The 25,613-nt window shown below is 37.0% G+C and overlaps 1 protein-coding gene across 2 annotated transcripts in view; it reads left to right on the top strand.

The window, feature by feature from the left end:
• ADAMTS17 (ADAM metallopeptidase with thrombospondin type 1 motif 17) overlaps nucleotides 1–25,613 on the top strand; it is a 588,524-nt gene that overhangs the window by 19,313 nt on the left and 543,598 nt on the right. For both annotated transcript variants that reach the window (XM_001372954.4, XM_016426268.2), the window contains exon 3: nucleotides 17,167–17,332. In XM_001372954.4, coding sequence (XP_001372991.2) covers nucleotides 17,167–17,332 — 166 coding nt within the window. The remainder of the gene's footprint in view (nucleotides 1–17,166; nucleotides 17,333–25,613) is intronic.

Here is a 25,613-nt window from a genome sequence, read left to right as displayed (position 1 = left end):
CACTCAGCACCTAGTTTACCAGAAAAACTAGTTAAAATAGGAAGTCATCAAATGACAAATTTAGGTAAGTTCTTCCCAACCCTAGTCTTTCAGTAATTACCTCTTCCTCTTAGAGAAAGTGTCCTTAGATTTCTACCACCAGAGGGTAATGGTCATAGGGTCTTTTACCCAACCCCAACTAAATGTCTCATAATAAATTGACTTGAATCCTCCTTTTATGCTATTTGTTTTCGGTTTACCACCCTATACTAAATTGCTAGATGCACCTCTGAGAACTCAATTATTTTGGTTCTATAAGGTAATTATTAAGAGCTATTTTACTCAACTATATAGCAGTACATATGACAATATAGGTGAAATGGGTGAATATTTACAAAAACCTAAACTGCCTAGATTAACAGAGGAAATAGAATATTTAAACAATCCCATCTCAGAAAAATAAATTTAATAAGCCATCAAGGAACTCCCTAAGTAAAAATCCCCAGGGCCAGATGGATTCACAAGTGAATTCTATCAAACATTTAAAGAAAACTAAACTAAATGCTATACAAAATATAGACAAAAAAGGCAGAGAAGGAATTTTACAAAATTTCTTTTATGACACAAATATGGTACTGATACCTTAGTCAAGCAGACCAAAAACAGAGAAAGAAAACTACAAGTCAATCTCCTTAATGAACATAAATGTAAAAATCTTAAATAGAATACTAGCAAAAAGACTCCAGCAAGTAATCACGAGGATTATTCACTATGACCAGGTGGGATTTATACCAGGAATGTAAGGATTATTTAATATTTTTTTTAAAATATATTTTATTTGATCATTTCCAAGCATTATTCGTTAAAGACATAGATCATTTTCTTTTCCTCCCCCCCACCCCCACCCCCCATAGCCGACGCGTAAGTCCACTGGGCATTAGATGTTTTCTTGATTTGAACCCATTGCTTTGTTGATAGTATTTGCATTAGAGTGTTCATTTATAGTCTATCCTCTGTCATGTCCCCTCAACCTCTGTATTCAGGCAGTTGCTTTTTCTCGGTGTTTCCACTCCCATAGTTTATCCTTTGCTTATGAATGGTGTTTTTTTCTCCTGGATCCCTGCAAATTGTTCAGGGACATTACACCGCCACTAATGGAGAAGTCCATTACATTCGATTATACCACAGTGTATTAGTCTCTGTGTACAATGTTCTCCTGGTTCTGCTCCTCTCACTCTGCATCACTTCCTGAAGGTTGTTCCAGTCTCCATGGAACTTCTCCACTTTATTATTCCTTTTAGCACAATAGTATTCCATCACCAACATATACCATAGTTTGTTCAGCCATTCCCCAATTGATGGGCATCCCCTCGTTTTCCAGTTTTGGGCCACCACAAAGAGCGCAGCTATGAATATTTTTGTACAAGTCTTTGTGTCCATTATCTCTTTGGGGTACAGACCCAGCAGTGCTATGGCTGGGTCAAAGGGTAGATATTCTTTTGTCGCCCTTTGGGCATAGTTCCAAATTGCCCTCCAGAATGGTTGGATCAGTTCACAACTCCACCAGCAATGAATTAATGTCCCTACTTTGCCACATCCCCTCCAGCATTCATTACTTTCCTTTGCTGTTATGTTAGCCAATCTGCTAGGTGTGAGGTGATACCTCAGAGTTGTTTTGATTTGCATCTCTCTGATTATAAGAGATGTAGAACACTTCTTCATGTGCTTGTTAATAGTTTTGATTTCTTTATCTGAGAACTGCCTATCCATTTCCCTTGCCCATTTATCAATTGGAGAATGGCTTGATTTTTTGTACAATTGATTTAGTTCTTTATAAATATGAGTAATTAAACCTTTGTCAGAGGTTTCTATGAAGATTTTTTCCCAATTTGTTGTTTCCCTTCTGATTTTAGTTATATTGGTTTTGTTTGTACAAAAGCTTTTTAGTTTGATGTAGTCAAAATTATTTATTTTACATTTTGTGATTCTTTCTATATCTTGCTTGGTTTTAAAGCCTTTCCCCTCCCAAAGGTCTGACATGTATACTATTCTGTGTTTACCCAATTTGCTTATGGTTTCCTTCTTTATGTTTAAGTCACTCACCCATTTTGAATTTATCTTGGTGTCGGGTGTGAGGTGTTGATCTATTCTTAGTCTCTCCCACACTGTCTTCCAATTTTCCCAGCAGTTTTTATCGAATAGTGGATTTTTGTCCCAAAAGCTGGGATCTTTGGGTTTATCGTATACTGTCTTGCTGAGGTCACTTTCCCCCAGTCTATTCCGCTGATCTTCCTTTCTGTTTCTTAGCCAGTACCAAATTGTTTTGATGACTGCTGCTTTGTAATATAGTTTTACGTCAGGGACTGCAAGGCCCCCATCATATGTGTTTTTTTTCATTATTTCCCTGGATATCCTTGATCTTTTGTTCTTCCAAATGAACTTTGTTATGGTTTTTTCTAAATCAGTGAAGAAGTATTTTGGTAGTTCAATGGGTATGGCACTAAATAGATAAATAAGTTTGGGTAGGATGGTCATTTTTATTATATTGGCTCGTCCTATCCATGAGCAGTTAATGTTTTTCCATTTGTTCAAGTCTAGTTTTAGTTGTGTGGCGAGTGTTTTGTAGTTGTGTTCATATAGTTCCTGTGTTTGTCTTGGGAGGTAGATTCCTAGGTATTTTATTTTGTCTAAGGTGATTTTGAATGGGATTTCTCTTTCTAGTTCTTGCTGCTGAGCTGTGTTGGAGATATATAGAAAAGCTGATGTTTTATGTGGGTTTATTTTGTATCCTGCAACTTCGCTAAAGTTGTTGATTATTTCAATTAGCTTTTTGGTTGAATCTCTAGGATTCTTTAAGTAGACCATCATGTCATCCGCAAAGAGTGATAACTTGGTCTCCTCCTTGCCTATTTTGATGCCTTCAATTCCTTTATCTTCTCTAATTGCTACTGCTAGTGTTTCTAGTACAATGTCAAATAGTAGAGGTGATAATGGGCATCCTTGTTTCACTCCTGATCTTATTGGGAATGCATCTAGTTTATCCCCATTGCAGATGATATTAGCTGTTGGTTTTAGATATATACTGTTTATTATTTTTAGGAATGACCCTTCTATTCCTATGCTTTCTAGTGTTTTTAATAGGAATGGGTGTTGTATTTTATCAAAGGCTTTTTCTGCATCTATTGAAATAATCATGTGGTTCTTGCTAGTTTGCTTGTTGATGTGGTCAATTATGTGGATAGTTTTCCTAATGTTGAACCAGCCCTGCATCCCTGGTATGAATCCTACTTGATCATGGTGAATGATCCTTCTGATCACTTGCTGGAGTCTTTTTGCTAGTATCCTATTTCAGATTTTTGCATCTATATTCATTAGGGAGATTGGCCTATAGTTTTCTTTCTCTGTTTTTGACCTGCCTGGTTTTGGAATCAGTACCATGTTTGTGTCGTAAAAGGAGTTTGGTAGAACTCCCTCTTTGCTTATTATGTCAAATAGTTTGTATAGTATTGGGATTAACTGTTCTCTGAATGTTTGATAGAATTCACAGGTGAATCCATCAGGCCCTGGGGATTTTTTCTTAGGAAGTTCTTTGATGGCTTGTTGGATTTCAATTTCTGATATGGGATTATTTAGGAATTCTATTTCCTCTTCTGTTAGTCTAGGCAGTTTGTATTTTTGTATATATTCATCCATTTCTCCTAAATTGGTGTATTTATTGCCATATAATTGGGCAAAGTAATTTCTAATGATTGCCTTAATTTCCTCTTCATCGGAGGTGCTGTCCCCCTTTTCATCTTTAATGCTGTGAATTTGCTTTTCTTCCTTCCTTTTTTTAATTAGATTGACCAGTACCTTGTCTATTTTGTTTGTTTTTTTCAAAGTACCAGCTTCTTGTCTCATTTATTAAATCAATAGTTCTATCACTTTCGATTTTATTAATTTCTCCCTTAATTTTTAGGATTTCTAATTTGGTTTTCTGCTGGGGGTTTTTAATTTGATCGCTTTCCAGTTTTTTCATTTGCATTTCCAATTGATTGATCTCTGCTCTCCCTTGTTTGTTAATGTAAGCATTCAGGGATATGAATTTACCTCTGATTACCGCTTTGGCTGCATCCCAAAAGGTTTGAAAGGATGTTTTGCCATTGTCATTTTCCTTGATGAAATTATTAATTGTTTCTATGATTTCTTCTTTAACTAAACGGTTTTGGAGTATCATATTGTTTAATTTCCAATTGGTTTTAGATTTGGTTTTCCATGTACCATTACTAATCATTATTTTTATTGCCTTGTGATCTGAGAAGGCTGCATTCATTATTTCTGCTTTTCTGCATTTGTGTGCTATGTTTCTGTGACCTAATGTATGGTCAATTTTTGTGAATGTGCCATGTGGTGCTGAGAAGAAGGTTTATTCCTTTTTGTCCCTATTTATTTTTCTCCATATGTCTATTAATTCTAATTTTTCTAAGATTTCATTCACTTCTTTTACCTGTTTCTTATTTATTTTTTGATTTGATTTATCTAAATTTGATAATGGTTGGTTTAAGTCTCCCACTAGTATGGTTTTATTGTCTATTTCTTCCTTCAATTCTCCTAGTTTCTCCATTAGAAATTTGGGTGCTATATTATTTGGTGCATACATATTGATTAATGATATTTCCTCATTGTCTATAGTCCCTTTTAACAAAATATAATTACCTTCCCTATCCCTTTTGATCAGGTCTATTTTTGCATTGGCTTTATCAGATATCATGATTACCACTCCTGCCTTCTTTCTATCAGTTGAGGCCCAGAAGGTCTTACTCCATCCTTTAATTCTGACCTTGTGGGTGTCAACCCGCCTCATGTGTGTTTCTTGAAGACAACATATGGTAGGGTTTTGGATTCTAATCCATTCTGCTATTCGTCTACGTTTTATGGGTGAGTTCATCCCATTCACGTTCAAAGTTATGATTGTCATTTGTGGATTCCCTGGCATTTTGATTGCCTTCCCTAATTCTAACCTTTTCTTCTTCGGCTCTACCTTTTAGTCCAGTGATTTACTTTGAAACAGTCCCCCTTGTCCCCTCCCTTGATGTTTCCCTTTTTAGTCCCTCCCTTTTTGTTCCCTCCCCCTCCCCCCTCTCTTTCCCTCCCTTTTTGTTCTCCCTCTCCCCCTCCCCCCCTTGGTTTTCCCTTCTCCTTACCCTTGTTGGGTAAGATAGAATTCAAGATCCCAATGGATCTGGATGTTTTTCCCTCTCAGAGTTGATTTCCCTGAGATTGAGGTTTAAGTAACCCCCCCCCCTCTTCCTCTCCTTCTTGTAGGAGTTTTCTTCCCCTCCCCTTCCCATGTGAATCTTTGTGTGAGAATGATTATTCTATTTGGTCTTTCTTTACCCCCTATTTATACATTACATTTTCCCCACATATTAGTATACATAGGTTGATATAAATGTAGTCCTTATAGAAGAGAGTTTGAGTAAAAGAAGAAGATAACATTTCCCCCTTTCCTTAATATTTACCTTTTCAGGTATTCCTTGCTCTTTGATTTTTGGTATCAAACTTTCCACAGAGCTCTGGTCTTTTCTTTGCAAAAAGTTGGAAGTCTTCTATTTTGTTGAATTCCCATACTTTCCCTTGGAAGTATATAGTCAGTTTTGCTGGGTAGCTGATTCTTGGTTGGAGACCCAGCTCTCTTGCCTTTCTGAAGATCATGTTCCATGTCTTACGATCATTCAGAGTAGAACTTGCAAGGTCTTGTGTGACCCTGATTGGCATTCCTTTATATCTAAATTGTCTTTTTCTGGCTTCCTGTAGGATTTTTTCTTTTGTTTGATAGCTTTGGAATTTGGCAATTACATTCCTGGGAGTTGTCTTTTGGGGGTTTAGTGTAGAAGGTGTTCTGTGAGTTCTGTCAGTGGCTGTATTGCCCCCTTGTTCTAGAATCTCTGGGCAATTTTCTTTGATTATATCTTGTATCACCATGTCCAGTTTGGTGTTTATTTCTGGCTTTTCTGGGAGTCCAATTATTCTTAAATTATCCCTTCTCCCTCTATTTTCCAGATCTATCACCTTGTCGGTGAGATATTTTATGTTCTCTTCTAATTTCTTGGTATTTTGGCTTTGCTTTATTAATTCTTGCTCTTTTACACGATCGTTGTCTTCTAGCTGCCTGATTCTGGCCTTTAAAGCCTGGTTTTCCTTTTCAGTTTCATCATACCGGTTTTGTAGATGCGTGAATTTCTTTTGCATTATTTCCAACTTTTCCTCCCAGAAGGCTTCCATCTTTTTGGTCATTTCTGATTCAAATTCTTCATAGGTTTGTGGAGAGTTTCCATTTCCTTTGGAAGGTTTTGGAGCATTTTCTTTTATATTATCTTCTATCTGCTCTGTATTTTGTATTTTGGCTCCATAGAATGTGTCCAAAGTCGCCCCTTTCTTCTTATTTTTCTTGGTATTTTGGGGCTTCTGTGGTTCTGTGGAGTTTGCCATTTCTGAATGTGGAGGATTAGCTTTTCTTGTCTCTGTCTGGTGTTCAGAGGCTTTAGTCCTGGGCAGATGGTTCTATGAGCTTTCCCTGGGTTAAACTGAATATGCCTCACTGGAACTGGAATGGAAGGGTCGGACCACGTTGCTTTCCGGAAGTTGCCTTCAGAATCGCTGGCCGTGAGGCTGTTTCCTCGGCCTGCGGGGGGGATGGGCTGCAGCTAACCCAAGCTCCGAGGGCAAGGACTTTCACTGAGACTTGGATAGCAGGATCCAGCCCGTGAGGCTGTCTTGCCCGCCCTGAGGGTTGCTGTTGTTTCGACCAGCTCTCTGCAGCGGAAGCCCCAGGCAGTAACTTTCACCGGGACTCGGGTAGAAGGCCCTGAGGGTTGTTGTTCCGAGGACCCTGCTCTCTGAGCCCGGCCGGGCTGCGGCTTCCGGGAGCCTTGGACTCTGCGCTTCTACCCCTGAGGTCCGTGTGATCTCGGGTTCTGGCTTTTGAGGGGAACCATACCTTTTGAACCGGGTCCAGGTCCAGGAGGAGGGTTCCCAGGGTCTGTGCTGTTGATCGTTTTGAATTTCGGCGCCTTAGGAGCTTATAGTTTGAGATCGGTCGGGAAGGGTTTTCCGGAGATCTGAACTTTAGCTTTCTCTAAGCCGCCATCTTAACCGGAAGTTCAAGGATTATTTAATATTAGGAAAACTATCCATATGATTGACCATATCAATAACCAAACCAACAGAAATCACATGATTATCTCAAAAGATGCAGAAAAAATCTTTGGCAAAATACAATACCCATTCCTACTGAAAAAAATAGAAAGCAGAGGAATAGAAGGTCCTTTCCTAAACATAATAAACAGTATTTATCTAAAACCATCAGCAAACATCATCTGCAATGGAGATAAACTAAATGCATTCCCAGTAAGATCAGGAGTGAAAGAAGGATGCCCAGTATCACCTCTATTATTTAACATTGTACTAGAAATGCTAGCAGTAGCAATTAGAGAAGAAAAAGAAATTGAAGGTATTAAAATTGGCAATGAGGAGACCAAGCTATCACTTTTTGCAGATGATATGATGGTCTACTTAAAGAATCCTAGAGAATCAACTAAAAGCTAGTGGAAATAATCAACTTTAGCAAAGTTGTAGGATACAAAATAAACCCACATAAATCATCATCATTTCTATATATTTCCAATTCAACTAAGCAGCAAGAGTTAGAAAGAGACATTCCAATTAAAAAATCACCCTAGACAACATACAATATTTAGGAATCTATTTGTCAAGAAAACACAGGAAATATATGAGCATAATTACAAAATACTTTCCACACAATTAAAATTAGATCAAACAATTGGAAAAACATTAATTGCTCCTGGATAGAATGAGCTAATATAATAAAATGACAATCCTACCCAAATTAGTTTACTTATTCAGTGTCATACCTATCAAACTACCAAGAAACATTTTTATAGAATTAGGAAAAAATATAACAAAGTTCATTTGGAAGAACAGAAGATCAAGAATATCAAGGGAACTAATGAAAAAAAAATGTGGACGGAGGCCTAGTAGTACCTGATCCTAAACTTTACTATAAAGCAGTGATCATCAAAACAATATAGTACTGGCTAAGAGAGAGAATGCTGATCAGTGGAATAGACTTGGAGTAAATGACCTCAGCACTATAGTATATGGTAAGCCTAAAGATTCAAGCTTTTGGGACAAGAACCCAGTATTTGACAGAAATTGCTGGGAAAATTGGAAAACAGTATGGGATAGAATAGGTTTAGATCAACATCGCACATCCTACACCAAGATAAATTCAGAATGGGCAAATGACTTAAATTATTTTATTAATATGTAATTTTTAACAATAATTTATTTAATATAATATTTAATAATCATTAATATTAACCATTAAATAAATAAATGAAATGATTAATAATTAATTAACCTTAATGATTGTTAAATGACTTAGATTATAAGTAAATTAGATCCAGGTCTATGGGAAAGGAAAGAACTTAAGACAAAGCAAGAGATAGATAATATTACAAAATTTAAAATGAATAATTTTGATTAAATTAAATTAAAAGGTTTTGTGCAAACAAAACCAATGTAAACAAAATTATAAGAGAAGCAACAAATTGGGAAAAATATCTTTATAACAGAAACCTCTGACCAAGGTCTAATTTCTCAAATTTATAAGGTACTCTGTCAACTGTACAAAAAATCAAGCCATTCCCCAATTCATACATGGTCAAGGGACATGAATAGGCAGTTTTCAGATAAAGAAATTGAAACTATCAATGCACATAGGAAAAAAATGTTCTAAATCTCTCATAATTAGAGAAATGCAAATCAAAACAACTCTGAGGTACCACTTCATACCTAGCAGATTGACCAATATGACAGTAAAGGAAAATAATAAATGTTGGTGGGGTTGTGGCAAAATTGGGACACTAATGCATTGCTGGTGGAGTTGTGAATTGGTCCAACCATTCTGGAGGGCAATTTGGAACCATGCCCAAAGGGCTTTAAAAGATTGCCATTGACTGACTTTGCTCCAGCCATAGCACTGCTGGCTTTGTACCCCAAAGAGATAATAAGGAAAAATACACATACAAAAATATTTCTAGCCATGCTCTTTGTGGTAGCAAAAATTGGAAAATGAAGGGTGTCCATTGATTGGGGAATGGCTGAACAAATTGTGGTATATGATGGTGATGGTATATTATTGTGCTGAAAGGAATAATGAGCTACAGGAATTCCATGTGCACTGGAAAGGAGTCCAGGAATTGATGCAGAGCAAAAGGAGCAGAACCAGAAGAACATTGTACATAGAAACTGATACATTGTAGCACAATGTAATGCAATGGTATTTTCTACTAGTAGCAATGCAATGATCCAGGGCAATCCAGAGGGACTTATGAGAAAGAACACTATCTACATCCAGAGAAAGAACTGTGGGAGTAGAAATGCAGAGGAAAAACATATGATTGATCATGTGGTTTAATGAGTATATGATTGGGAATTTTGACTTTAATTGATCACTCTATTTTAAATATTAATAATATGGAAATAGGATTTAAACAATGATATGTGTATAACTCAGTGGAATTGCTCTTTAGCTCAGGGATGGGGGAGGGAAGAGAGGAGGGAAAGAATGTGAATCATTTAACCATAAAAATATTCTTAATTAAAAAATAAAGATAAGATGAACAGAAGATCTTAGTATTAAGGTAGGGAAAATTTTTAAGAGTTAGATAGTCTTACCTCTTTTTATTATTTTAATATCCAACTTATTCTGAGCAGTTAAATGACTTCCCCAGGTTCACACAACTAGAAAGTGTTTGAAGCAGGATTGCATTAACGTTTTTCTGACTCCAGTCCTTTCAGGCCCTATCCATTTGTATCACTTGGCTACCACTCTTCCTCACTAGTGGTCTTCAAACAGAGGCTGGATTATCATTTTAAAGATATGTTGTGAGGATTTCTTTAGGAGTATGGATTGAACAAGATTATTGTTGAGGTCATTTCCAGCTGTGAAATTCTGTGATTCTTTCTCAGTGAAATCATTTGTGTTTTTGTCATCAAAAATTTGTTCCTGAAAACATCTTATCAAACTGGATCTATCTTATGAGTGGTCTTAAGACTGGTGAATATTATCTCTTATTTATCTGACCTCTTTGAGATCTGTTCTCCTTAAATTCAGGGTGGTTGTCAGCCAGTGTTTGACTTTATCTTCTTGTCTATCCCAGTCTCTAAGACAGCATTCATTTCTTCCCACTTCTTGTCGCTTCCACTTCAGCAACCAGATTATCCTTAGTTGGCAGAATTAGGTCCAAAATAGTTGTTACATTCATTACTCCTTCATCTTTTAAAGAATGAGATTATCAACAGGGCAAATCAAGAATTTATCAGTTGCTTCTCTTTTGACACAAAATGGCAGATATCAAGATTGTTGGTGGTCACAACCACTACTAACCCATGACTCTGAGCCACATTTATTGTCTGTTTCTGGTACTCATCATTCACTTCTTTTCCTTCTGGTCAGATAGTTAGAAGGAAGACTATTCCCATAACTATACTGATGCTACTTCAGCCTCTGTTTATTCTCAAATGCTCTCCACCATGTTAACCCATCAAGTTTGTAATTAAAAAATTTTCCAATGCAATTTATATAATTAATAATTCTAATATAATTAATAATGCTATTTGCTGTTGTAAAGAAATGACAGCTCTTTACAAAGTTTGCCTAACATCTTTTGAATAAGGCAGAGTTCTTCTTTACCCTATTTTTGTTGTGAGTTACATTTCATAAGTTCTGTGATATTTATGAAGTCAAATTGACCTTAGGGATATAACTCATGAGAAGATAAGGCAATGAACAGTGATGAGTATTAATATATCTTCTTAGATATTGCTTTCTATTAATTATTACTTTCATGGCATACTTGCTGTTTTCTGTGACATCTGTGAAAGTAAATTTGTATAGACATTTTCTCCATTCCTCTTCATTTTAATTTCAAATATATCCTGTTCAGATTCATTTCACCATGAAAATATATTTTACTAGTCATTTTATATATGTTCTAAACCAGAACAAGAGTCTGTCATTGCTATATATGAAACCCTATTTCAGGAATTCAAAACCCCTTTTCTGATACTTATCTGATCCAGTTATTTGTTCACTATTCCTATCAGCCTTTTTCACATTAAGTCCCTATTTTCACTCAGTATATGTGATAAAGTCACTATCTGTGTATTTCAGATCTTTAGCTTCTTGTCTGTGGCTTTCTGGATCCCTAAAATTGCTTTATAGGTTCTTTTTAGAATCATTTATTCCCACATCAATTACCGGTGGTGAATAGATGGTGTTGCATTTTAAAAACCAGATGGTTCTCTGTCAGATCCCGAATACATGCCCTGAGATGAAAACATACTTCTTGACTCCTTGTGTGAGGTAGATACATAATCCACCTAATACACCCCCACTGTGACATGGAAATCACTTTAAAAGACTGATATATATTAATTTAAGGTCGCCAAGGAATTCAGTTATGTAATTCCTAAATGAAAACTCAAGTCAGCAGTAAATCTTTTATGGAGTTTAATTACAATAGGAGTAAGAAAGGAATTAGAGATAGAGAGAGAGAAAAAGGGAGAGAAGGGAATAGGGCTTAAATACCCCTTCTGTTTAGGCTGGGCCAAAAGGCCCAAGCCCTTAGATAGCTGGGGCAAAGAAAAGAGATCAGTCCCTATTACTCACGTGACCAAAATGGAGAAACAGTCTCAGAGGCCCCCACCTTCAGCTTCCTTCAGAGCAAGCTTCTCAGAGCACACCGCAACCACTCAGGCCAACTCCTCAACCACCCCGAGTCCCCAGACCCCCCTGATCTTTAAGGAAACCATCCAAGTTGCCTCCCCTCAGTTCTCACATCTACCAATCACTGTCCATCAATTTCCCTGTGCCAATGGAGGCTCTAGCTTAACCCAGGACCACCCAGAGGCTTTGCACATGTCTGTTGAAGGTCATATTTTCAAATAATTAAATCTTTGCTCCTTTGCTACAGCCCTTTCTAAATCCTGTTAACCTGAGTAGGGTAGAGATTGGAATAATTAAATTTTGATCTAGGCTGCAGCCCTTATTCAATCCTGTTAGGACTGAATAGGGTGGAGATTGATTCCAAGTATCTCCATTGTATCAATTCTAAAATCAATCATGACTCAAAGAAATTCCTGTTCTATGCTTAAGCATAGGTCAAAGTCCTTTCCATTGTTCAGCAAAGGTTTCTGTCCTAAAGTAATCTTAAGAAGGTAGGAGAAGGAACCTCCCATGCCAATGGGGTTCACATTCCAATAGTCAAGACCCACTATCAATAGGAAATTTTTCAAGTATGAAATTTCCCAATGGTGAAATTTCCAACATTTATAAGTCTAAGGAATTTTAAGGTTTACACCACTAGTCCTCAATAATAGATTGGCAATGAATAAGTCATTACTTCTTCCCTTGTGATTTTAAATGTCTTCTAGTGGAACCTATGGATGCTTATCATCTTGTTATGAAGTCACAAGAAACTGTGGAGGGTACAGGTCCATTATCTTGGGAAGAGTTTCAGACCTACTACTTAAGAAATGTTCAATGCTCTTTCTCCTTTTCCTTCTCTGCCACATAATTCCTAACTCAGGTTTGGAGATTTCCTCTCAGTTTCTTCAGTCTTCATCTTTTGTTTTCCCTCTTAAGAACTTCTCCCATCATTTTAAGGAAGGAACATTTATCTTCCATGAAAAGTAAAAAAAATACTTACAACTTTTTTTGTCTTCTTCACTTTCAGAAACATAACTGTGATGAAAGTGTCTGTAAGTGAATGGAATAGTTTCCTTGACTTCCATACTTGCTGAAACTCTGAGATTCCATTTCTTTATTATTTTTACTGCTAGACGTATGAACCTTAAAAATTCTCAGACCCTACTTCATAAGATTTGGTTAAGACCATTCCCCATTTTAAACAATGAAGGAACTTAGATCAGGATTATGAGACCTCTACTCCACCCCTACTTAAGCCTGCTTTAGGGGAAGAAACTCCTTGCTGAACAATGAAAAATACTTAAACCCATACTTATAGTAAGGCAAAAGTTCTTAAGCTGTGCCTATTTTTAGATCTAATACAAAAGGATGCTAAGTACCTATAAAGGTCAGGCAACTTGTGAATTTACAAGGAGCAAAGAGGTGAGAACTTACTCAGAGATTTTTTCAGGTATGAACTTAATCAAAACTTCAAGCCTTCTTAGGTGTGAATTAAGAATGATCTGTCCTTTGGAAAATGTCTACTGTGATTGGTAGATGTAAGGACTTAGGGGAGGTGACATAGGAGAAAATTCCCTTTAAAAGGAGGCCTCAGGAGAGAAAGGGGTGCACATTCAGCTGGTAGAGTCAGCTGAGATGGAGCTGGCCTGGTGTCTCTCTGAACACTAGAATCTTGCTTGGGACAAATCTTGTGGTGAGTGGAGAAAAAACTGACTGATCTCTCTCTTAAGGCTGGCCTAAGCTGGCCTAGTCCTTTTCCTATTATTTTTTCTCTCTTTCTCTCTTTCATTTATTCCTTAATTTTGTATTAATTAAAATCTCTATAAAACCCAGCTGACTTGGGTATATTTTATTAATTTGGAATTTTCCCCTGGCGACCACCTTATATTTGATTTAAAAACAAGACACTGTCTTGAAACCATATTTTCTGTGGTCACAATTTAAGCCAACCACTCTTATTATCTGCCACAATTTATGTCTTCCACTATTTTAATTATTACAGACATTAACTGTCAACTGCTAATGACACATAGTAGGTGCTTAATCTAGGATTGCTTAATTGTAGTGAAATAGAAGATGATGACACAGGAAGAAGACAAATTAAAAACTAGATAATGTCTGATGTTTGATCAAGAGTGAAATATAGGGGGCAACTAGGTGACTCAGTAGATTGAGAATCAAATCTGGCCTCAGACACTTCCTAGTGGTGTGACTCTGGGGTAAGTGACTTAACCCCCATTTCTTAGCTTTTACCTCTCTTCTGCCTTGCAGCCATCACACAATATTGATTCTAAGATGGAAGGTGAGGTGTTTTTTTTTAAGAGTGAAATATGCATGTATGCATGCACACACACACATATTTTTGGGATTCAAACCAGGTTTTCTTAGTATAGGTGATTTTCAGTGAGAACACTCCCTCTACCAATGCAGATTGGCATTAGGGAAGGAAGAGGTTAAGGGACTTACTGGGAAGCAGAGTTAGTAAGTGTTAGAGGAAGGTCTTGGATTCGGGTCCTTTTGGCAAATGATGTCTTATATTACCATGTTTTTTTAAGTGGATTTATCCACCTTTTCTCCAGTTATCTGGCATTACTGGTTCTGGTGCATTAACAGGTTCCTTCTGACACCTTAATGCAGGCAATAATTTCTTTCTGCTATTATCTGCTATCTTTAAGGCCTTCTGAAAGAATCCAACTATCAGTCACAGCTTGGCTCTTATTGTTGGTCAGACATTAGATATTGTTTATTTTTTCTCATCTTTTTCACTGACCCATCATCTTTTGTAATTTGGTTCCATTAAACAAACATATTAAATAGCTGTTATGTCCTTCAAGATCTTAAATTTTCTCTACTGATAGACTAGTTGGCTTCTCAGAGTTTGCACATTATTAACAGAACTCCCTTCCCCTTTCTGGCATTTAATAGCCAGATAATATAGCAAAGTGTATAAGCTTTTAAGTTAGTCAAGCCTTTCATTATATAATTATCTGAAATTTTAAAATTAGAATTATATGACAAAAATGTTACTGAGGAGATAATATAATAATGCTATGCCTGGCACATAATAAGTGCCTAATAAATGCTTATTGATTTATCAGTTGATTGATAGCCAAGTTTTATTTCCTAAAGATGTAAATATCATAGGGGTTTTGTGAGGAAGTTTCAGTATGAAAGGAGGGAGGGATGGGAACTAAAACAAACTCACAGGAACCATCATGCAAATCACATGATGGAGCATAGGGCTTTTCTTGTCTTGTCTGATCCTTTTGTGATATGGAAAGGGTTCCTTTCTGCATACCAGAGTTTCTCTAGGTAGCTAGGTGATTCAGTGCCCTAGGGTCCCAAATTTGGTCTCAAACACTAATTCTATGATCCTGGGGCAAATCACCAAACCTCTGACTATCTTAGTTTCCCTAACTAGATAATAATAGCACTAACCTCCCAGGATTGTTGTGACAATCAAGTAAGATATTTGTACCATTAAACACAGTGTTTGGCACATAGTAGGTACTTAATAAATACTTCTTCCCTTCACTAATTCCATCTATTTTGCCTCATTATTTTCTCAGTTCTTGTTCTTACCAGATATGCTACTGTATTCACTTTACTAATCTCCTTCCTTTCCATAGTCTCTTCCTAATTCCATCATTATCTTTCATGCTACACTCCCTTTACACATCATATTTCATTTCTGATATGCACCATTTCTATCCTACTTCACAAACACACGCACACACACTCACATACACATGCACCTACACACAGTTCTAGCCACACTTCTATGCCTTTTACACAAATAGTCCTATGCCATCCCTTTCCATATTTTCCTTGGCTTTGTCTTTTGATTATTTTGCTCCAAAATTTCTCCCCTCTTCCCTTATTCCAAGTCTCTTTTGGAACTTCAAACTCTGTCTACCAGTGCAGACTGACACTTCCTTTGCTACTTATAAACTTGGTGCTTGGAGATATCATAGACAGGACCTGAATTCAAGTCTTCAAGTCTTGGAACCCAGCCCTTTATATATTATTTCATGTTTGAAAAAATAATTATCAGTACTTGTGAAAGCATTTTCTAGGAAATCCAAATATTAGGCTTACTAGTATTTTATTTCTCAATAGGAAGGGAAATTTCATATAATATATAGGAAACAATACAACTACTTGAACATAAATTGAATATAGGGAGTTGTGTGAGATAATTAATATACATCATGCTATAATTTATCATTTTATTTCTGACAAATAGAGACTTTTAAAAATGTGTTCATTAAGAAGTTCTACAACTAGTTTCTTCTTCCCTTATATATAAACAAAATTCCACTTTAGGGATCACAAAACAGTGCCCTCTTGCCCCTTATTTCTTCTAATCCCCTGATGTATTTGAGTGAACAAATAAAAGTTGTAACTTCAAAGAAAAAGAAAAGAAAAATCTAAGCTGCCTTGTAGGTCATACAGTGCCACTTTCAGACAGTTTTATTTGTGCAGTAAAATCTCTCAGTTGTTTTTGGCACAGGTTCTAATGAAATGTAAACCTTGAATATCTGCTTAGAGGAGAAACACCAATTTTACCCTCTATCTTGATCAGCTGTAGCTTTTAGGTCTGAGGGTAACAGGGCAGACTATTTGCTCGATTTACTTTTTTCCACAGAAAGGGTTGATACTTTTCCATTTTAAATAGTTTTAAAATGGAATCAGTGTCATTTGGTTTGAATGAAGCTACAATTTCTGAAGAAAGTAGCAATATGCCTGAGGATTCTTTATCTATTCTTAAAACAGTGTCATTTCATCTGACTCAGCCCTATGCTCTAGTTATGGTAGACTTTTTGGTGACTGGGGTGAGTGGAGTAGGTTTGGGTTTAAGGGGAAAATAGAGGATGAATGTCCTGGCATGAATCAAAACCAATTACATTTTTGGGTCAATGTATTTCAAAGGAATTCTAGGTTAATTTAGAAATGAGTACCATTTATCAGTGAAATCATAGGCTTTGAACAAGAAAAGAAAGAAACAGGTATAATCCTTCTTGAAATGCTGTTGGGGTTATTGAATTTTGTTTTGTTTTGCTTTGTTGGCTATTTCACATAAGAGACAACACAGAGTCATTACTCTCCTGAAGGGTGGGAAAATTGTCCTGTGCTTTTAGGACTAACTCTAAAGTGGGGGGATAGAGAGGGAGAAGAGTACATAGGATTCAAGTTCCAGCCACCAACAGTTTTTTGTTTTCATTTTTGGTATTGTATATTAATCGTACTTGCAAACTAGTCTTGAGGACAAGGATAAGATGAGATTTCAAAGGGGAAAGAAAACTAAACATTTAAAAAATAGAATGAAGTTTAAATGTTGATACTTAGGCAGCTACATTATGGTAATTATTATGACAAACATCCAAGTTTTTCCTTTTCCTTTTATACAGATTGGGTATATCCAGATTGGAAAAGAACAGATGCTGATCCAACCAGTAAATAATTCCAATGGCTCCTTCAATGGACGAGAACACTTGGTCAGGCGGAAAAGATCATCAAACTCTGGTGATCATGCTAAATCATGGATACCTGATGAACTCTGTACAGTTATAACAGGTGGGTTTGAGAATTTGTACAATGGCTTAAGCAAATACCCCTTTCTCCCAACTTCCTAGATAAACAAACCCTATCATAAGCCAAATTCTCTATTTTTGTGTGTTTTATGTCCCATCATCACTATTCACACATTTCTAAAAGCTATTTCTTTTTTTTTTAAGTAGGCCTGTAATAAATATTTATTGACAGCACTAATTTTTACTCTTTCATCCTTTCTTCATTTTTATTGTCATGCAAAACACACTTCTATTTTGGTCATTATAAGAGGTAAGTTATACATAATCAAAAACCCAAAATAAAACCAAAGGTACACTGATGTGAAAGACAACTCAAATGGTTCTTTCTCTGGAGGTGGATAGCATTTTCTGTCACAAGTCTTTCAGGATTGTTCCAGTTCATTGCATTGCTGAAAGTAGCCAAATTTTCACAGAAAATCATCATTTAATATTGTTGTTATTTTATACAATGTTCTTCTAGTTCTGCTTATTTCACACTGCATCAGTCCCTGCACATTTTCTAGCTTTTTCTAAAATCTTCTTACTTATAATTTCTTAAAGCAATAGTTATGTTTTTTCTTTTAAAAAATTAAGTCAATTTAGAACATTATTCTTTGGTTACAAAAATCATATTCTTTCCCTGCCTTCTCTCCCCTCACCCTTCCCATAGCTGATGTGCAATTCCACTGGCTATTACATGTGTCCTTGATCAAAACTTATTTCCATGTTGTTGATGTTTGCATTAGGATGTTCATTTAGAGTCTATATCCCCAATCATACCCCCCTCAATCCATGTAATGAAGCAGTTTTTTTTTTCTGTGTTTCTATTCCCAGTTTTTCCTCTGAATGTGGATAGTATTCTTTCTCATAGATCCCTCCGGGTTGTTCAGGATCACTGCATTGCCACTAATGGAGAAGTCCATTACATTTGATTATACCACCGTGTATCAGTCTCTGTTTACAATGTTCCCCTGGTTCTGCTCCTTTTGCTCTGCATCACTTCCTGGAGGTTATTCCAGTTCTCATGGAATTCCTCCACTTTATTATTCCTTTGAGCACAATAGTATTCCATCACCAACATATACCACAATTTGTTCAGCCATTCCCCAATTGAATCCCCTCATTTACCAATTTTTGGCTACCACAAAGAGCGCAGCTATGAATATTCTTGTACATATATTTTTCCTTATTATCTCTTTGGGGTACAAACCCAGCAGTGCTATGGCTGGATCAAAGGGAAGACAGTCTTTTAGTGTCCTTTAGCACCCTATTAGATCCAAATTACCCTGAAGAATGGTTGGATCAATTCATAACTCCACCAGCAATGAATTAATGTCTGGACTTTGCCACATCCCCTCCAATATTCATTATTTCCATTGATGTCATGTTAACCAATCTGCTAGGTGTGAGGTGATACCTCAGAGTTGTTTTGATTTGCATCTCTCTGATTATAAGAGATTTAGGACACTTTTTCATGTGCTTCTTGATAGTTTTGATTTCTTTAACTGAAAATTGCCTATTCCTGTCCTTTGCCCATTTGTCAATTGGAGAATGGCTTGATTTTTTTGTACAATTGATTTAGCTCTTTATAAATTTGAGTAATTAGATATTTGTCAGAGGTTTTTGTTAAGAATATTATTTCCCAGACTTCGGGTTAAGATGGCGGCTTAGAGAAAGCTAAAGCTCAGATCTCCTGAAAACTCTTCCCGACCGATAAGCTCCTAAGGCGCCGAAATTCAAAACGATCAACAGCACAGACCCTGGGAACCCTCCTCCTGGACCTGGACCTGGTTCAAAAGGTACGGCTCCCCTTAAAAGCCAGAACCCGAGATCACTTGGACCTCAGGGGTAGGAGCGCAGAGTCCAAGGCTCCCGGAAGCCGCAGCCCGGCCGGGCTCAGAGAGCAGAACCCTCAGGGCCTTCTACAGTCCCGGTGAAAGTTACTGCCTGGGGCTTCCGCTGCAGAGAGCTGGTCAAACAACAGCAACCCTCAGGGCGGGCAAGACAGCCTCACGGGCTGGATCCTGCTATCCAAGTCGCAGTGAAAGTCCTTGCCCTAGAGCTTGGGAAAGCTGCAGCCCATCCCCCCGCAGGCCTACGAAACAGCCTCACGGCCAGCGATTCTGAAGGCAACTTCCTGAAAGCGAGCTAGGGGGAGAGTGTGGCCTCGTGGTCTGACCCTTCCATTCCAGTTCCAGTGAGGCATATTCAGTTTAACCCAGGGAAAGCTCATAGAACCAACATCTGCCCAGGACTAAAGCCTCGGATCACCAGAGATAAGAAAAGCTAATCCTCCACATTCAGAAATGGCAAACTCCACAGAACCACAGAAGCCCCAAAATACCAAGAAAAATAAGAAGAAAGGGGCGACTTTGGACACATTCTATGGAGCCAAAATACAAAATACAGAGCAGACAGAAGATAATATAAAAGAAAATGCTCCAAAACCTTCCAAAGGAAATGGAAACTCTCCACAAACCTATGAAGAATTTGAATCAGAAATGACCAAAAAGATGGAAGCCTTCTGGGAGGAAAAGTTGCAAATAATGCAAAAGAAATTCGCGCAACTACAAAACCGGTATGATGAAACTGAAAAGGAAAACCAGGCTTTAAAGGCCAGAATCAGGCAGCTGGAAGACAACGATCGTGTAAAAGAGCAAGAATTAATAAAGCAAAGCCAAAATACCAAGAAATTAGAAGAGAACATAAAATATCTCACCGACAAGGTGATAGATCTGGAAAATAGGGGGAGAAGGGATAATTTAAGAATAATTGGACTCCCAGAAAAGCCAGAAATAAACACCAAACTGGACATGGTGATACAAGATATAATCAAAGAAAATTGCCCAGAGATTCTAGAACAAGGGGGCAATACAGCCACTGACAGAGTTCACAGAACACCTTCTACACTAAACCCCCAAAAGACAACTCCCAGGAATGTAATTGCCAAATTCCAAAGCTATCAAACAAAAGAAAAATCCTACAGGAAGCCAGAAAAAGACAATTTAGATATAAAAGAATGCCAATCAGGGTCACCCAAGACCTTGCAAGTTCTACTCTGAATGATCGTAAGGCATGGAACATGATCTTCAGAAAGGCAAGAGAGCTGGGTCTCCAACCAAGAATCAGCTACCCAGCAAAACTGACTATATACTTCCAAGGGAAAGTATGGGCATTCAACAAAATAGAAGACTTCCAACTTTTTGCAAAGAAAAGACCAGAGCTCTGTGGAAAGTTTGATACCGAAAATCAAAGAGCAAGGAATACCTGAAAAGGTAAATATTAAGGAAAGGGGAAAATGTTATCTTCTTCTTTTACTCAAACTCTCTTCTATAAGGACTACATTTATATCAACCTATATACACTAACATGTGGGGGAAAAAATGTAATGTATAAATAGGGGGTAAAGAAAGACCAAATAGAATAATCATTCTCACACAAAGATTCACATGGGAAGGGGAGGGGAAGAAAACTCCTATAAGAAGGAGAGGAAGAGAGGGGGGGGTTACTTAAACCTCAATCTCAGGGAAATCAGCTCTGAGAGGGAAAAACATCCAGATCCATTGGGATCTTGAATTCTATCTTACCCAACAAGGGTAAGGAGAAGGGAAAACCAAGGGGGGGAGGGGGAGAGGGAGAACAAAAAGGGAGGGAAAGAGAGGGGAAAGGGGGAGGGAACAAAAAGGGAGGGACTAAAAAGGGAAACATCAAGGGAGGGGACAAGGGGGACTGTTTCAAAGTAAATCACTGGACTAAAAGGTAGAGCCGAAGAAGAAAAGGTTAGAATTAGGGAAGGCAATCAAAATGCCAGGGAGTCCACAAATGACAATCATAACTTTGAATGTGAATGGGATGAACTCACCCATAAAACGTAGACGAATAGCAGAATGGATTAGAATCCAAAACCCTACCATATGTTGTCTTCAAGAAACACACATGAGGCGGGTTGACACCCACAAGGTCAGAATTAAAGGATGGAGTAAGACCTTCTGGGCTTCAACTGATAGAAAGAAGGCAGGAGTGGTAATCATGATATCTGATAAAGCCAATGCAAAAATAGACCTGATCAAAAGGGATAGGGAAGGTAATTATATTTTGTTAAAAGGGACTATAGACAATGAGGAAATATCATTAATCAACATGTATGCACCAAATAATATAGCACCCAAATTTCTAATGGAGAAACTAGGAGAATTGAAGGAAGAAATAGACAATAAAACCATACTAGTGGGAGACTTAAACCAACCATTATCAAATTTAGATAAATCAAATCAAAAAATAAATAAGAAAGAGGTAAAAGAAGTGAATGAAATCTTAGAAAAATTAGAATTAATAGACATATGGAGAAAAATAAATAGGGATAAAAAGGAATACACCTTCTTCTCAGCACCACATGGCACATTCACAAAAATTGACCATACATTAGGTCACAGAAACATAGCACACAAATGCAGAAAAGCAGAAATAATGAATGCAGCCTTCTCAGATCACAAGGCAATAAAAATAATGATTAGTAATGGTACATGGAAAACCAAATCTAAAACCAATTGGAAATTAAACAATATGATACTCCAAAACCGTTTAGTTAAAGAAGAAATCATAGAAACAATTAATAATTTCATCGAGGAAAATGACAATGGCGAAACATCCTTTCAAACCTTTTGGGATGCAGCCAAAGCGGTAATCAGAGGTAAATTCATATCCCTGAATGCTTATATTAACAAACAAGGGAGAGCAGAGATCAATCAATTGGAAATGCAAATGAAAAAACTGGAAAGCGATCAAATTAAAAACCCCCAGCAGAAAACCAAATTAGAAATCCTAAAAATTAAGGGAGAAATTAATAAAATCGAAAGTGATAGAACTATTGATTTAATAAATGAGACAAGAAGCTGGTACTTTGAAAAAACAAACAAAATAGACAAGGTACTGTTCAATCTAGTTAAAAAAAGGAAGGAAGAAAAGCAAATTCACAGCATTAAAGATGAAAAGGGGGACAGCACCTCCAATGAGGAGGAAATTAAGGCAATCATTAGAAATTACTTTGCCCAATTATATGGTAATAAATACACCAATTTAGGAGAAATGGATGAATATATACAAAAATACAAACTGCCTAGACTAACAGAAGAGGAAATAGAATTCCTAAATAATCCCATATCAGAAATTGAAATCCAACAAGCCATCAAAGAACTTCCTAAGAAAAAGTCCCCAGGGCCTGATGGATTCACCTGTGAATTCTATCAAACATTCAGAGAACAGTTAATCCCAATACTATACAAACTATTTGACATAATAAGCAAAGAGGGAGTTCTACCAAACTCCTTTTACGACACAAACATGGTACTGATTCCAAAACCAGGCAGGTCAAAAACAGAGAAAGAAAACTATAGGCCAATCTCCCTAATGAATATAGATGCAAAAATCTGAAATAGGATACTAGCAAAAAGACTCCAGCAAGTGATCAGAAGGATCATTCACCATGATCAAGTAGGATTCATACCAGGGATGCAGGGCTGGTTCAACATTAGGAAAACCATCCACATAATTGACCACATCAACAAGCAAACTAGCAAGAATCACATGATTATTTCAATAGATGCAGAAAAAGCCTTTGATAAAATACAACACCCATTCCTATTAAAAACACTAGAAAGCATAGGAATAGAAGGGTCATTCCTAAAAATAATAAACAGTATATATCTAAAACCAACAGCTAATATCATCTGCAATGGGGATAAACTAGATGCATTCCCAATAAGATCAGGAGTGAAACAAGGATGCCCATTATCACCTCTACTATTTGACATTGTACTAGAAACACTAGCAGTAGCAATTAGAGAAGATAAAGGAATTGAAGGCATCAAAATAGGCAAGGAGGAGACCAAGTTATCACTCTTTGCGGATGACATGATGGTCTACTTAAAGAATCCTAGAGATTCAACCAAAAAGCTAATTGAAATAATCAACAACTTTAGCAAAGTTGCAGGATACAAAATAAACCCACATAAATCATCAGCTTTTCTATATATCTCCAACACAGCTCAGCAGCAAGAACTAGAAAGAGAAATCCCATTCAAAATCACCTTAGACAAAATAAAATACCTAGGAATCTACCTCCCAAGACAAACACAGGAACTATATGAACACAACTACAAAACACTCGCCACACAACTAAAACTAGACTTGAACAAATGGAAAAACATTAACTGCTCATGGATAGGACGAGCCAATATAATAAAAATGACCATCCTACCCAAACTTATTTATCTATTTAGTGCCATACCCATTGAACTACCAAAATACTTCTTCACTGATTTAGAAAAAACCATAACAAAGTTCATTTGGAAGAACAAAAGATCAAGGATATCCAGGGAAATAATGAAAAAAAACACATATGATGGGGGCCTTGCAGTCCCTGACCTAAAACTATATTACAAAGCAGCAGTCATCAAAACAATTTGGTACTGGCTAAGAAACAGAAAGGAAGATCAGTGGAATAGACTGGGGGAAAGCGACCTCAGCAAGACAGTATACGATAAACCCAAAGATCCCAGGTTTTGGGACAAAAATCCACTATTCAATAAAAACTGCTGGGAAAATTGGAAGACAGTGTGGGAGAGACTAGGAATAGATCAACACCTCACACCCTACACCAAGATAAATTCAAAATGGGTGAGTGACTTAAACATAAAGAAGGAAACCATAAGTAAATTGGGTAAACACAGAATAGTATACATGTCAGACCTTTGGGAGGGGAAAGGCTTTAAAACCAAGCAAGATATAGAAAGAATCACAAAATGTAAAATAAATAATTTTGACTACATCAAACTAAAAAGCTTTTGTACAAACAAAACCAATATAACTAAAATCAGAAGGGAAACAACAAATTGGGAAAAAATCTTCATAGAAACCTCTGACAAAGGTTTAATTACTCATATTTATAAAGAACTAAATCAATTGTACAAAAAATCAAGCCATTCTCCAATTGATAAATGGGCAAGGGAAATGGATAGGCAGTTCTCAGATAAAGAAATCAAAACTATTAACAAGCACATGAAGAAGTGTTCTACATCTCTTATAATCAGAGAGATGCAAATCAAAACAACTCTGAGGTATCACCTCACACCTAGCAGATTGGCTAACATAACAGCAAAGGAAAGTAATGAATGCTGGAGGGGATGTGGCAAAGTAGGGACATTAATTCATTGCTGGTGGAGCTGTGAACTGATCCAACCATTCTGGAGGGCAATTTGGAACTATGCCCAAAGGGTGCTAAAAGAATATCTACCCTTTGACCCAGCCATAGCACTGCTGGGTCTGTACCCCAAAGAGATAATGGACACAAAGACTTGTACAAAAATATTCATAGCTGCGCTCTTTGTGGTGGCCCAAAACTGGAAAACGAGGGGATGCCCATCAATTGGGGAATGGCTGAACAAACTGTGGTATATGTTGGTGATGGAGTACTATTGTGCTAAAAGGAATAATAAAGTGGAGAAGTTCCATGGAGACTGGAACAACCTCCAGGAAGTGATGCAGAGCGAGAGGAGCAGAACCAGGAGAACATTATACACAGAGACAAACACACTGTGGTATCATCGAACGTAATGGACTTCTCCATTGGTGGTGGTGTAATGTCCCTGAACAACTTGCAGGGACCCAGGAGAAAAAAACACCATTCATAAGCAAAGGATAAACTATGGGAGTGGAAACACTGAGAAAAAGCAACTGCCTGAATACAGAGGTTGAGGGGACATGACAGAGGATAGACTCTAAATGAACACTCTAATGCAAATACTATCAACAAAGCAATGGGTTCAAATCAAGAAAACATCTAATGCCCAGTGGACTTACGCGTCGGCTATGGCGGGTGGGGGGGGGAGGAAAAGAAAATGATCTATGTCTTTAACGAATAATGCTTGGAAATGATCAAATAAAATATATTTAAAAAAAAAAAGAATATTATTTCCCAATTTGTTGCTTCCCTTCTAATATTGGTTGCATTGGTTTTGTTTGCACAAAACCTTTTTAATTTGATATAATCAAAATTATTGATTTTACATTTTGTGATTTTTTCTAGCTCTTGCTTGGTTTTAAAATCTTTCCTTTCCAAAAGATCTGACATATATGCTATTCTGTGTTTATCTAATTTACTTATAGATTCCTTCTTTATATTCAAGTCATTCAACCATTCTTAGTTTATCTTGATGTAGGGTGTGAGATATTGATCCAAACCTAATCTCTCCCATATTGTCTTCCAGTTCTCCTGGTTCTTCCCAAAA

The sequence above is a fragment of the Monodelphis domestica genome, chromosome 1, assembly GCF_027887165.1.
Source record: "Monodelphis domestica isolate mMonDom1 chromosome 1, mMonDom1.pri, whole genome shotgun sequence".
Classification (NCBI taxonomy): Eukaryota; Metazoa; Chordata; class Mammalia; order Didelphimorphia; family Didelphidae; genus Monodelphis; species Monodelphis domestica.
Note: the sequence above shows the minus strand (reverse complement) of the source record. Positions and strands in the feature narration are given on the sequence as shown.